Genomic DNA, 14,648 nt, shown 5'->3' on the forward strand with positions numbered 1-14,648 from the left:
AGGATAGCAAAGACTACAGCAACGGGGCAAGTACTAGGACAGAAGGGTAAGAAAAGTATTGGCAAGTACAAAGTAAGCATTCAATTTTGCCTTGATGGGTGGGGGAAATCAAGTAAATATAATTTGTAATTAGAAACAATACTGTAAACTCTCCGTCATCAGTTCAAAATTTTATTAATTAAAAAACTCTAGTATCAAATGAAAGGAGGAAAATGAAAGCAAGCCTTTACTAAGGACAGCAAAATGAGAAGAAAAAAATTGAAATCAACTATATTGTCCTATTTTGTTAAATAACATTTTATGTTATCTGACTTCTCTAAACTATAAACCTTCAAGACTAGCTTATTACCTTCTTTTTGGGGTGTGTGTGTGTGTAGAGGTCAACTCCATGTACCTCAAATGCATTGTATAGTATGGTAAACCTATCAGATAATTAGAAACTTTTCTCCCCAACTAGATTTAAAATAATAATAATAATAATAAAGGTCCAGGGCACCTGCGTGGCTCAGTCGTTAGTCATCTGCCTTCGGCTGGGGTCATGATCCCAGGGTCCTGGGATCAAGCCCCACAACACCCCACATCGTGCAAGAACACAAAAGAATGCTTTGGTATTTTTACTTATGTCATCATTTTAAAACAATGATCTTTAAAAAGAAACTGAAGTTGTTTTTAAATCAGTCTATCATTCTGAATTTCAAGTAACCTGATTGATAGTAATAGTTGTCCATCAACACCAGCAAATTAGATTAAACCAGTTGAGACTCACAGACATGGAGAAGAGTAGTGGTTCCCAGAGGGGAGAGGGGTTGGGAAGTGGGGGCCAAAATAGGTGAAAGGGATCAAAAGGTACAAACTTTCAGTTACAAAATAAATAAGCTATGAGGATGTAACTTACAGCATGGGGAACATCTTCAATAATAATGCATCCACTCTGTATGGTGACAGATGGTAACTAGACTTACTGTGATCAATTCCCAATTCATGAATATGTGGAATCCCTATGTTGTACACATGGAACCCATACAATATGGTATGTCGATTATACTTCAATAAAAATTAATTTACTAAATAAACCTATGGGGTTAAGAATTGAACTGATGAGGGACTGACCACATATCCTAAGTCTGACAATCCGACAAGTGACAAATTCTGCTTATTCTCCAAATCATTTTGCCCCAAGGCTAATTATTGGTGGAATTTAAAAACAAAATCTTACATATTTTAAGGCTTTACTGTTAAGAAATGATCTCCTACTATCTTAAAACCCTATGTGCTAAAGTAAAGTTTACAGATAAAGACTCTGATCTCAGAGCCCAGCACCATGTCTAATGTCACACAGTTCTTAAGTGGCTGGACCAGAATTAGTCGTGGAAAGCTGGTCTTTGGTTTCTAGTCCTGGCTACTTCCCGGTATACCACACCAACTACGCTCAGTTATTAGCTCTCCATTTTAGAAGGAACACCTGGAGCTCACTCAGAAAAATGAAAGATAAGAGTCCTTACACACTGAAGAATTTCTAACCAAAATGTTAACGGGAATTACCTATGTTAGATAACTAAACTGTTGTTCAACCTTGTTAAAACTGTATCCTGTACAAAGCGAGGATCAGACTGTATTAAATTAGGGCTGCTGTTCTGATTAGACTTTTCTGAAAATTACCAAGAGAATGCCAGAGTGAGAAGCACCAAAGCCATAAATCTTTATGTGAGAAGTGGCCAGGCTCTCCATACAGTTGATGGCAATTTGTCCACATGTACAACTTTAGAAGTCTAACCCGGGGGGCAGTCTGCTGGTCTCTGAGAGGAGGACCAGGACCTGGGCAGGTCAAGTCCCTAATACTCAACTGTTATTCCTTCCAAGCACCTATTCCCTCAGTATCCTTTAATAAATCACTCCAGTTGTAAAAATACAGATACTATGTGAATTGTTACTGAAAGCACTTTAATACCATTCTAGAAAGATGTCTTTGAAATAATTAAAATATGTAAATAGAAGTTAATGTAAGGCAGACTTCAGAGATACAAAAAAAAAAAAACAAAACAAAACCCAGCTCTGAAATGGAAGGTGCAATATTCTAAGGGAATTAACTTCAGTCAAGGAACTATTCAAGCAGAGATAAGTAACAATTTTCAGAGAGTATAAAAGAGGAAAAAAACATCAGCTGGGGGAGATGGTTTGTTTTCTTTCTCTCTTATTTTTTTAAGATTTTATTTTTTATTTATTCATTTGGGGGGGGGGAAGGAGGGACAAGGAGAGGGAGAAAAAGGCTCCCCACTTAAGAGGGATCTCAGAACCCTGGGATTATGACCCCAGTTAGCCAAAGGCAGATGCTTAAATGACTGAGCCACCCAGGTGCACCAGGATATGGGTTTTTTTTTTTTTTTTAAGATTTTATTTATTTATTTGACAGAGAGAAATCACAAATAGGCAGAGAGACAGACAGAGAGAGAGATGAGGAGAAGCAGGCTCCCTGCTCCCTGCTGAGCAGAGAGCCCAATGCGGGACTCGATCCCAGGCCCCTGGGATCATGACCTGAGCCGAAGGCAGAGGCTTAACCCTCTGAGCCACCCAGGCGCCCCAGGATATGGGTTTTTAAGGTCTCTTCCAATCCTGTACCTAAAAAAGTAATCAATTCAGTACAGTATTTTATTAATCTACTAGCAGATGAAAAAAACAAATTAAGTCCTAATACTGCAGGAACTTTAGTCATTTAGTTAGGCTATTTTATGTGGCCAACTTAGAAAATATGTAAAATGAGGTGGAGTTAAATGTTTTTAAAGTCACTTCCAATTCTAATTCTCAGTTTTTAAGCGGCTAAAATAGATGTCCTCCTAAATTCCTACACTAAAGACTATAAGCTTTACTCAGAAGATACACACACACAGCATCTATATTCACACATTTTATACAAAAAGTCTAATTATTTGAATGCTTTTTAAAAAGCACTTATGTCACTGAACTATAAACTTAAAAATGGTTAAGATAAAAGATTTTTACGTTACGTGTATTTTACTGGAATTTTTTTTAATAGTTAAAGCAAATTAGGCATGGAAGGTGAGAGTAAGAGGAAAATAGGCAAGTGGAGACATGAAGAACAGGAACAAGATACAGCAACTGAGGATACAAAAATCCACAAAGGAACAAATCATTGAAGTACAACTAGTCAGAATATGAGAATATACGTTACACAACTAAATACAGTTTAATGTTGGAGCCACCAGCAGCAAACTATATCAGCGCCCCCTGTTTTTGTACATAAAGTTTTATTGCAAGACAGTCATGCCTATTCATTTACCTGATGTCCTTGACAGCTTTGCTAATAACCGCTAATTTGAATAGTATTAACATAGACCAGATAGCATGCAAAGCCAAAAGTACATACTACTTGGCCCTTCTGAGAAAAAGTTTGCCAACACGTGCCTGAGAGCATCACTACAGCAATGCTCCCTTATGGTAAACTCTAAGTTGGAACAAGAAATATTAAACTTTATTCGTTATAACTTTTTACTTCCGAGATCAGACGAGATCGGGCCCGTTCAGGGTGGTATGGCCGTAGACCGTTATAACTTTTTACTGTAGCAAAAAACATTCAACATTTTCTAAGGAGACCTACACCGAGAATAGTTTAGGAATAAAAAAGCTTGATGTTTGCAAATAGTGAACACAATTGGATAATGCTGATAAGAGCTGTACAAAGCTGTACAAAGACTCACAATGTTTTTTAACTTTTTAATGTAATGTAGGTACTTCCTGTTATATGTACCAGAAACAGGATATTAGGTTAGCAGACTAAAACAGCAAAGTAGAGATTTACAATTTTAAAATTTAACAGATGTGGTTCTTCTAGTTATAGAAGTTATAGATGTAGTTGACCTTTGAACAACATGGGCTTGAGCTACGTGGGTCCACTTATATATAGATTTTTCCAATAAATACAGTACAGTACTGCAAATGCATTTTCTTTTCTTTATGATTTTAATAACATTCTTTTCTCTTGCTTACTTTATTATAAGAATATAGCACATGATATATTAATTGACTGTTCATGTTATTAGTAAGGCTTCCAGTCAACAGTAGGCTATTAGTAGTAACATTTTTGGGGAAGTCAGGAGATTTTTGACTGTGAGGGGAGGCTGGCACCCCTAATCTCTACATTATTCAAGGGCTAACTATAATCATAATGAGAAATCTTAGTAACTCTAGAGAGGCAGGAAAAACAATGCCCATTTTTCACAAACTACAACTGCTGATATCATTTCAGTTTATTCTCCTCAGACACGTTTTCTAAGCTTTCTTTTCTTTCTTTCTTTCTTTCTTTTTTTTTTTTTTTAAGCTTAAGGATCACTTAAGAGCATACTGCTCAGTAAATTTTGTATTTTAACTTCAGGCTTACCATTGTCTTATTACCCCCCCCAAAGTATGTGTACACATCTTAAATGACTGAACAAGAAACTTTCATATGGATGTAGCATCATTTACTTAACCATTCCACTAATGTTAAACATAAGTTTTTCTCCATTCTTCTCTAGTATGCATAATACTGTGCCAGAAGTATTAGTGAATAAATCTTTCTACAACTCAGCCTAGGTGCCTAAAAATGTATGAATATATTTAAAGGTTCATAGTTTAAGAACTGTTCTTAAAAAGTCTGCATTCCTAAGAACTCTCACCAAGAATCTTAGGTGCCCATGTCACTCAGAATACCCTCATGAAAGTAACAATTTAAACATCTTTTTTAGGGGCACATGGGTGGCTCAGTTGGTTAAGTATATGTCTTCGGCTCAGGTCATGATCCCAGGGTGCTGGGATCAAGCCCAGCATCAGGCTCTCTGCTCAGCGGGGAGCCTGCTTCCTCCTCTCTCTCTGCTCCACCCCAGCTTATGTGCGCGCGTGCTCTCTCTCTCTCTCAAATAAATGAAATCTTTTTTAGGGGAACCTGTGTGCACACTTTTAAGTGTTTCAGCTCTTGGTTTCTGCTCAGGTCCTGATGTCAAGGTCATTAGATGGAGCCCCATGAGGAGCCACGTTGGAATGCGCACTCGGTGCAGAATCTGCTTGAGACTCTATCTTCCCCTCCTTCTGCCCCTCCCCTCTAAAATAAATAAATGTTAAAAAATCTTTAGAAGTCTGTAATGGAAATTAGGAGGCAAAAATATATATGCAAATCCTGAAAGTTATCAACTTACTGTCCATTATGTAATATCAATAGTTCCACGTTAAATTATTGCTTTCGCTACAAATATTTCTTTAGAACTCAGTAAGCAATGTTACACACCAACCAGAGAATACTTCCCAAAGGAAACCAAGACAACACATTAACATACTCATACCACATTATAGGTGGCCAGAAAAATTACCAAGTACAATAATTAGTTGCATGCACCCTGTCTCATAACCAAAGCAGTTTTACACCTGAGCAGATCCAAGGATAAAATCTTAGTGTCTACCTAAAAGCTATTTAACTCACTTAGAGATATCAACAATTAATAACTATTTTACAACTATATCTGTTCACTCAGCTTCCTTAAGCATTCCTCTTACTAGCAAATGACTTAAAAGGTGAAAAGGCCAACAGGCAACTCCTTGATTTATACAGGATTTAAAGACCGAGCTCCTCAAAGAATGCAAAACCTACAATCAGACTTTCAGTTTTTCTTCACTTCATAATCACAAGGAAATAATATATCTTTTTGCTTATTTCAAGTAACTTTTTGAAACTCAAACCCACAAATGTATTCAACAAAGTTCTCTTCAAAATGACATTTAGCTTCTTCAGATTAAAATAGTACCCCTCCTACCTGTTACTTTTCCCTACCTACTGCTTCAAAAAAAACCTGAATTCAATTTGGTAGTCATTTCCTGAGTTAGTTGATTTTGAGTAGGCAGACTTCTTTGTAAACAGTAAAGCCTGAAAAGAGGCTAAAATTCAAAGACGCTAAAGTTCAAGATCTAACTCACGCTCTTTCAGTGAACTTCATCTAAAGATTAATAAGCAGCATGTAATTTGTTAATTACAGATCACCACAGATACATTCGTGACTAGATAGATGTATGTGGTTTAATATAAACATTAGACAGCAAATAATGTTATAATATAGGTTACAACTGGCCATTAAAAGTAAACTAAAACTCACTGATAACTGTAATTTAAAAAAAAATTTTAATAGAGGAAACCACAAATAAAATGAGAGGAGTTCACTGAAAGCTCCTAATTAAATATAATTTCAATCTCAATTTTAATGAGTTATATATATGTTCACTTTTACAAATGAAAAGCAAACACATTATTAAAGGATGACAGAATTTGTCGCCTATTTCAGAGAGGTTCTTTCACTTTGAAACGATCTATATCTGCCAAATACTGTCTCAACTTCATTATCAGTACCGTGTATAGACCCAATTCAATGTTTGCTGAAATGCCTAGGCATTTAATCTTACTCGGAGATTTAATTCTTACAGCATATGATTCAATGATACTTTGAGCCTCACTTTCCATTTAATAAATATTAACTACCAAAATAAGTCACACAATCTGAAGCTAGGGTGCTGTGGGGGAAGAGAGGCCATGGGAGCCTTGATCCCAGGATCCCAAGATCATGACCTGAGCCGAAGACAGACACACAACCAAGTCACCCAACTGCCCCTTAATATATTTTTAACTCCGCATATTTAAGATACATTTTTAAAGGCCATGACTTCATGCAGATGAGCAAACATTCAATTACAACTGCATCATGGGTATGCAGTTTTTGACAGATACTACCAAACCACCCTCCAAAATAGCTGAACTAATTTATACTTCCACTAGCAATGTAAGAGTTCCTATTCCCCTCACCATCTACATCACTTGATTTAACTTAACATCTGCCCATCTGATAGGGTAAAAATGATCTCATCGTTTTGATGGAATACTATTTCCTGTATCGTCAGTATTACACCCTGAATGAATTACCTGCTTACTAAAGAACATACATGTGCTGATATTTTCCCAGCCTAGTCCTTTTGTTATAACTTTTTCCTTTCTAATTAAACAATAAAATGTCCAAACAGAAGGTAACAAAAACGTCCCTCATTCCACCCTGCTAGCCCTTTGTCACTCTTTACTCTTTACTAAGATAGGATACCCACTTCTGAGCTTTACAGACATGAAGCATGGAGAACAGTATGATAAAATGTCCATGATGGGCAAGCATTTGGCATTAAGGTTGATCCAGAATATTGCATGTGACAGCATGGTTTGCGATTTTGATATAATGCTCACTCCAGTCTGGAAGGAGAGTGGTAGTTTGAAATTAAAACTCTATAATTAATCTCAGAACAGTATGCAAAATAGATTGAAATGGGACAGAAGAATGAATATGGGGGCACAGAATTTAAATTTGGATCATCAACATGTGGAGATAAATGTAAGAAAAGAGTCTGGATAAGAGATGAAATATTACCATGAGAGTCAAAGCTGAGAGAAGGCACATGTTGAGAAGACAGACAAGTGGGAAAGAAGCAAAGGCTTTAACCTCAGGGTTTACTCAGTGAGCAAATCCAAAACAGAGCCAGGAAAGCAAAGAGAACAATTTAAAAAATGAAGAGAGCCAAGCCAAGTGGTTTTCAAAATGATGAAATGATAGCAACAAAAATTAGTATACTACAGTCAAAACTGAGCGAAGATCATTACATTTTCTCTAAGATATGTAAATCTTAAATCTTAAGCTACATCAGGAATCTAAACCAGACTGAAGTTGGTTGAAGGAGATGGCATAGCCTAGGATGACACTGGTTCAAAGAATCTGACGGAAAAAAATGTAAGTAGGTTAATGTGCTTATATCCCACCTCTTTCCAGAAAATAATATGGTAAATAAAATATAGTAAGACCAAGTAAAGTAGGTACAAGAAATAGCTCAGCCGTGTTTATTAATTAAAGTTGTATGGTTATTCAATTCACTCTGAGCTTACTGAGTATACAAGCTAAAAAGATAAACAGTGCAAATCAAGTAGTTTTATGTAAGTACAATAATTTCTCAAGAGAAATTTTTTCTGGAAATTAAAAAACCAAAAGAAATTTCTCATATGTGAGCCTAAAATTCAAAGGTCAATGTCCTTGTCATGTTTTAAAATAAATGAAGCAATTTCTTGTTTAATAAAGATTTATGTAGTATTTAACACATATCAAATATTGTCCTAAGCCTTTTACAAAACGTCAACTCATTTAATTTTCACATGGCTATTTCTTTTAATAATCCCCCATAAAACCTGGCAGAGTCCCGAGTGCTGGCATTCCAGATGGCTGGCTGACTGAGGGATGAACTGTGCTTTGGAAGCTGAGCATTAGAAAGGATAACGGGATCAACGGCAGGCTAACCTCCAGAATGACAGAAATGCTTATCACACAAAGGCAAAATCGAAGGAGTCGAAGGAGGAAAGCTACCTTTGGAAACCACAGCATTCAGGAAATTGAATCTTTCATAAGATTTAAAAAATTTTTGGGAATCTTGAGACCAGTGCTCTTCAACTTTATACAGATTGGAGGCAGCTGGGGTTCACTCTTTAAATCCTTGACTGAGAGCTCTCAGGATTATCATATACTTGGATTGTTCCTGAGCCAGTCTAGCTATTACTCCTAACTTTGGTGGCAGAAAAATAAACTTCTTTATACTAAGGTAAACAAGAGTATCTTACTGGTTATTCAAACTCCCGGGGCATCTGAGCAAATATGCTTAAAGGATTCCCTCTCTAGATCGGTTTTCTTTGTTGATTAGGATATAGTACACGACAGTTTTTATGCATCACTGTCGTAAGTATTAGCCAAAGTGTATGAAAGTTATTGCTAAGAGATCATCTCTTATTCAGAAGACAATGAAGCTAGAAATTCTGGGAAACATGTGAATCACAAAAGAAGATCAATTTCCTACCTAACAAAAAGGGAAAAAAAGAGGGACACTAGAGCCACTGAAGAGACACAGACTGGAAGACATTTTCAACAGAAAGCTGCTCTCTTCTACAGCCTTAAGAACAACTCTTAAATGCTGGCAGTTGCATTTTGCGATTCCGTAACTCCGGGCTCCGGTATTGAAACGAGTGCCAAGTCTCGTAAACCAGATGATAAGGTACCAGAGTTCCACCTGAGATTAAGCACACATGCTATTCCCTCAAAAACATGAGAGGTCAAAATTTAACAGAAGTCTAGCCTTCTGGACCTTGAAGGGATTCAAATCATCTAAGATGCTAAATGACCTGTCTATGGTCCTCCAGCTACTTTGTGGCACAAAATCATGATCACAGAATACCACAAATTTTCCCCATAAATGTGTGGGTGTTTTTGTTTTTTTACGTGACAGTTTTCAGTCTGGGAACACTTGAGCTTGGAATGTTTGAGGAAGGTGCCAACTTCAATTACAGGAAACAGGAGGCCAGCCTGAGGCTGAAAATACAAAACTCAAAGGGCACTTTCAGTTTGCCGTAAGGTGATCTGAGGCTGGAGACAACGCTAACGTTAAGTCACAGGGAGGCAAGAGGTCGCCTAGCGGCAGGACGTGTCAGCCAACGGGGAAGGATGAAGAAAGCCACAGATACATTTCCACTCACGCGGAAAACAAAGTTTGGGTCCATTTATGTCACACGAGCGATCCAAGAAACTGCTTCCCACACCGCGTGGGAAAAGCCACTGCGTTCGGGTGAACTGCCGCGCGGCACAGGTGACAACCCTCGACCGCTCCGGCGCGCAGGCTCCGCGGCTCGGATTTCCCAGTGTTTTACCAAGTCACGCTTCATCTTGGCTATGCGGGTCTTTATTTTTGACAGTCCACCCACTCATGAGAGCCATCGGACAGGCCGAGGCTGGTCCCCGGGCAAACACGTAGTGTCCTCCGGCGCGCCCCATCGCGGCCACTCGGCTCTCCTCACCTCGCTGCGAAAACACGATTTCCGGCGCCCCGAGGGCGGCGCGGCGCCGCTCCAGAAAGGTTACGAACGTTCTGCCACGCGGGGCTGCTACGGAGACCGCGGCAGCGAGCGACGCGGGCGGCGCGGGGAAGAAACCCGGGCCGGGGAGCGACGAGTCCGGAGCCGCGAAGGCCGCGGGCGGGCTCCCACCGCCTCCCGAGTGTCACTCGGCGGAGCGGACCGCGGGCATCACCCACGAGAGCTGGGCCGGCGCCAGGTGCTGCAGCCGCGGGCCGGGGAGCGGCGCACGCGGCGCGCACAGGCGGCCGCGGGACCGGGCGGGGGACCGGCCCGGGGGACGGGGGGGGGGGACCGGGCCGGGGACGGGGGGGGCGGACGAGGAGGGGACCAGCCCCCCCCGCGGCCCCCGCGCGGCTCCTCCCGGGCGGCCCGCGCCGGGGGCGGGGAAGGGAAGTGGGGGCCTCGCGGAGGGGCGCCGGCAGGGAAGGCGCGGGCGGGGCCGGACCGAATCACATGGCGCAGCCTGCGCAGGCCGCCGGCATCTCTTTCTTTCTCTTTCTCGAACCTCCGCTCCCCTCCCGCCCCACCGCCCCTCCCGGGCCCCGCGCAGGGGGAGGCCGCCCCCGCCCGGCGCGGACACTCACTTTTCGCCCGAGGCCACCAGCTCCTTGCCCTCACTGTTGCCGAACGCGTCCGTCTCCCCGGGGCCGTCCTTGGGGCCGGGAGCCGACGGGGCCGCGGGCGGCGCCGCCCCGGGCTGCGGCTGCGGCTGCTGCTGCGGCGGCGGCGGCTGCGGGCCCCCCTTGCCCAGCTCCTGCAGGATCTCCGACGGGGAGCTAGACAGCCCCCGCGCGAGGGGCCCCGCCGGCCGGCCGCCCCCGCCCCACCACGGGTGCAGACGCGCGGCGGCCGCTGGGCCGGCGGTCGCCTGTCCCCCGCCTCGGGGACGCCGGCACTGCGTGGCGAGGGGCTGCGCCCGCCTCAGGGCCGCGCAGGAGGCGGCGGGAGGCCGCAGGAGCAGGTCGCGCAGCATCGCCGAGCCCCGCAGGCGCATCATGCCGCCGGCTCCGTCAGCAGCGCTCGGAGGAGGATGCGCGGGCAGTGGGCGGCCGCTGTCCTCCGGAACGCGGCCTCGGTGGGACGCCGAGAGGGCGACAGAGGACGGGAGCGGCGACGTGGGTGTGGTTTCGGTTCCGGCTCTCGCAGCTTCGGCGGCTCCTCGGCGGCTGCGGGCTGCTGCTCCTCCTCCCGCGGCCGAGGGCTCCGCACTGAGGCTGAGGCGCAGGGGAGGGCCGGAGACATTCCGCGCTCAGCCTCGTGGGGGCGGGAGGACACTGGCGTCCTGCCCCCTCTCCCCGCTCCGATTGGCTCGTCCCCTCGACCTCTCTCCTGATTGGTGACTGGGGCAGTCAAATCCCTCTCGGCGCCGGGTGCGCGCGGAGTCGGCGCGGGGGAGGGAGCGCGGGCGGAGGGGTGGCTGGGGAGGGGACCCGGACTGACGTGCGGGGCGTGGGAGCCGGGGCGGGGCGGGGGGGCTCCAGGCCGGTCCCTTCCTCGCGCTTTCCCGCCGCGAGGCTGCGCTCGTGGGGACCCGGGGACCCGGGGGTCGCGGCGTTTACGAAGCGGATTGGGTCCCGGACTCGGGGGCTTCGAAGCCGCGGTGGAGACCGACGGGCAGGCCGAGGGGCCGGCGCGGGCAGCCGGCCGGGTGGGCCGCAGGGGGCGTCTGGGCCGCGGGAGCGGGGCCGGTCCAGGCTCGCGTCGGCCCGGCCGTCCGGACAGGGCGTGAGGCGACACCTCCGGTGGCCGCGGTCCAGGGAAGGCGGCCCCAGACGAACGTCGTCTCCCTCCCAGATGTTACATTTACGTGAAACTTTCCACGGTTGGCCACCGCCCAGATGCGAAGTGTTTTGGAAAAAATGAGCAAAAGCCTTTCAGCTCTGCGGCTTAGCGGCTGGGGGCGGCGCGGGCGCGGACGCGGGCGGAGAACGCCGGGGGCGGCTCGCCTCGGAAACGATTATGTTTTAGTGTACGCTGCTGCCCCCCAGATGTTTCTGGACAGCAGGAGTCCCCGAACATTAGTTTGCTGGAAAGCAAAATTGTGGATACTCTTCGCTTTTCTGCATCATTTTAAAATACGAGCCCCCGAGTCCGGGCCCCTCGAACCGCTTCGGCTTCGCGTCCCTCCACCCGGTTATCCTTTTGGACCTGTGGGGAAAGAGCCAAGGATGGGGTAAAGCCCGGGGTTTCTCCGAGCCCACCTATGCCCTGGCAAGGCGTAGACCCACGAAGGTCAGTGGGGTGATCTTTAAGACACAGGAAGGGTGTGTTTGTCAGGGACATCATTAACGGATCACCAGGTTGAGTCATCTAATTAATCTTAAAATAAAGCACTAGATTAATAGAAAATCTGCTGTACCTAAAGGCTATGTGGCCTTTGACATGTCAGAGTCTTGCCATATTTAAATTTTTTCTGGCTGCTCTTTAACCGGAAGAACCTAGAAAAAGCTATCATGTGTCAATCACTTAAGTGCCTTAAAAAAAAAGTTAAAACACTGGCAAATTATTTATAGGGCTTTTATTACTGCTTAAGGTTACCCGTCACTAAAATCTGAAGAGTCAAAATAATAATAATACATTCAGGAAAAGGAACGTCAACTTTGGGAAGAAAGGTAGCAAATACCAGCCCTGCCTAACCTTTCCAGTCTGACTTACCCATGGCACAAACCTGAATACTGTATGACCTCTTAGGTATGACTGGTTATCAGTTTTGACTGTGTCCCACATCCAAGCTATTGACAAATCCAATTCTTATTTTCCTCCTGGTTCTTCTCTTAGTTTCTCTAATTTTCCTATGAAAATTCTAATGTTAAAAGGTTTAAATACTTTGTAGTATACTTAACAAATGTGGAAAATAAACCTAATAATGGATTGTTGTCTAGAGTTTCTACTTTCAGGGATGAGCTCATAAAAATGGACACATGTTACTCCTAACATTTAGAAGAACTAAAGAGTCATGAAATTTAATTGCTTTGCGAAAACCATGAGAAAGTTATAGACAGCAAATTAAAACTATAATAAATAAAATTAAAAATGTGACTCATTCATACTCTTGTTTGATTCCTTTATCTTATAATGTTTTTTTAATCAAAGACAACCGGGTAACCATGAATTGGAGTTAATTACTATTTCAATTAGATTAATTCTTTGCCTAATAAATAACATCAACATATAAAACAAAATCTATCCCTGTAAAAACATTTTATACACATACGATAGTCCACCAACATATCTACAAAAGAGAAAATGGGTCTCCAGATTAACAGGTGGCTGGATTGTCAGACCTACTCATAGACTTCTCTTCCCTCCTAGGTAAGTGCAGCCATCCCACAGTAGGCTGTGGTCCCATAGCTATTGAGAAGGTAATGAACCATCCAAAGGAAAAGTTGGAATTTATGCACTTTGTCTGTGTTCTAACTAGAAGAACAATTCCTGAGTTCCTGTGTTCCCTTTGAAGATTAAAAAAAAAGCTAATGTTTCAAGATCATAATGTAAGCTATGCATAAGTTCCAGATTTTGCCTTTCACAAGAACTAAAAGATTATTTGTTGACCTAAAGCTAAGTAGAAAATAATTTGCCTAACAGCTTAAAAGAATTGACTATGTTTTTTGTTTGTTTGTTTGAAAGTCTTCTATTAAAAGAATAGAGTAGGATTCAGGAAACCTCTAAACAGCTTCTGCTACTACTTCCCTTTCTTCTGTTCTATTTCCTGCATTAATTGGCCAACTTCCTAGTCTTGCTGATAAACCTTGTCAAACATGCTTATTATTCAAAAGCTGAACTTACATCTGTATTAAAGTAGGTATTAGATCCTTCATCTATACAACAGTGATAATATTAACACCTTATCTCACAAGGTTGTGAGAACTAAGTGAATCAATATATATAAACCATTTGGAACAATACCAGTAGCTTTTTATAAATGCTAGCTATAAATATTCCATGAGTGAATAAATTTTGTTTGTGCAGTGTGATTTCGTTGTCACATCTGTTGTCACATCTAATGTCGAAACATTAGATGTTGTCTAATCTGTTTTGATTAGATAACATCTGTTGTCTAATCAAAAGCTAGATAAAGTTGTTTTAAACCATCTAGTCATAAAATATCATTTAAGAAGAAGTTAGCTCCACAAAATGAGATCATTTACTCCATTTTTAGAAAACAAACCAATAATTACCAAAGTATCTTAAAATAGAAATAGACTGCTCTAAAGACAGTAAGATTAAGCAAAGCTGGGCTCAGTGCCCAAGGTACCAACTATTTACAAATAACTTTTAAAAAGTACTACAGGAAGAAATGCTAGATTAAAAAGAAAATGTATGTTTCATATATAATTAAGTCTAAAAATCTATTATTTGCTACCTATGTAAATGAAACATCTCTTTCTTGTGACATCACACAAAAATAAGATTTTCATCGGGTTTGAAGAAACTACTTGAATGGTCTCATCCAAAATACTAACTACATGAAATTTTTTTGTGGGTCTCCTGATGGCTGGAACAGGAATCGGGTGGTAATGAGTTATTTTCCTTCATTCGGAGGGATAGAGTGAAGATTTCAATTAGTTCGGTTTATAAAGTTAATATTGGTTATACCTAGATCACAATTCTATGCACGTGTTCCCTAGATATTTATTGATTTTTCAAAGTAATTTTAATTTTTATTTTTTGTAGTATAATAGGAAATACT

The 14,648-nt window shown here is 42.6% G+C and overlaps 1 protein-coding gene across 3 annotated transcripts in view; it reads right to left on the reverse strand.

The window, feature by feature from the left end:
* GLS (glutaminase) overlaps positions 1-11,165 on the reverse strand; it is a 78,184-nt gene extending 67,019 nt beyond the window's left edge. For all 3 annotated transcript variants that reach the window (XM_082690495.1, XM_082690496.1, XM_082690497.1), the window contains exon 1: positions 10,543-11,165. In XM_082690495.1, coding sequence (XP_082546621.1) covers positions 10,543-10,955 — 413 coding nt within the window. In that variant the 5' untranslated portion in view covers positions 10,956-11,165. The remainder of the gene's footprint in view (positions 1-10,542) is intronic.
* Positions 11,166-14,648: the final 3,483 nt, after the last annotated feature.

Source organism: Mustela nivalis (assembly GCF_964662115.1).
Source record: "Mustela nivalis genome assembly, chromosome: 11".
NCBI lineage: Eukaryota > Metazoa > Chordata > Mammalia > Carnivora > Mustelidae > Mustela > Mustela nivalis.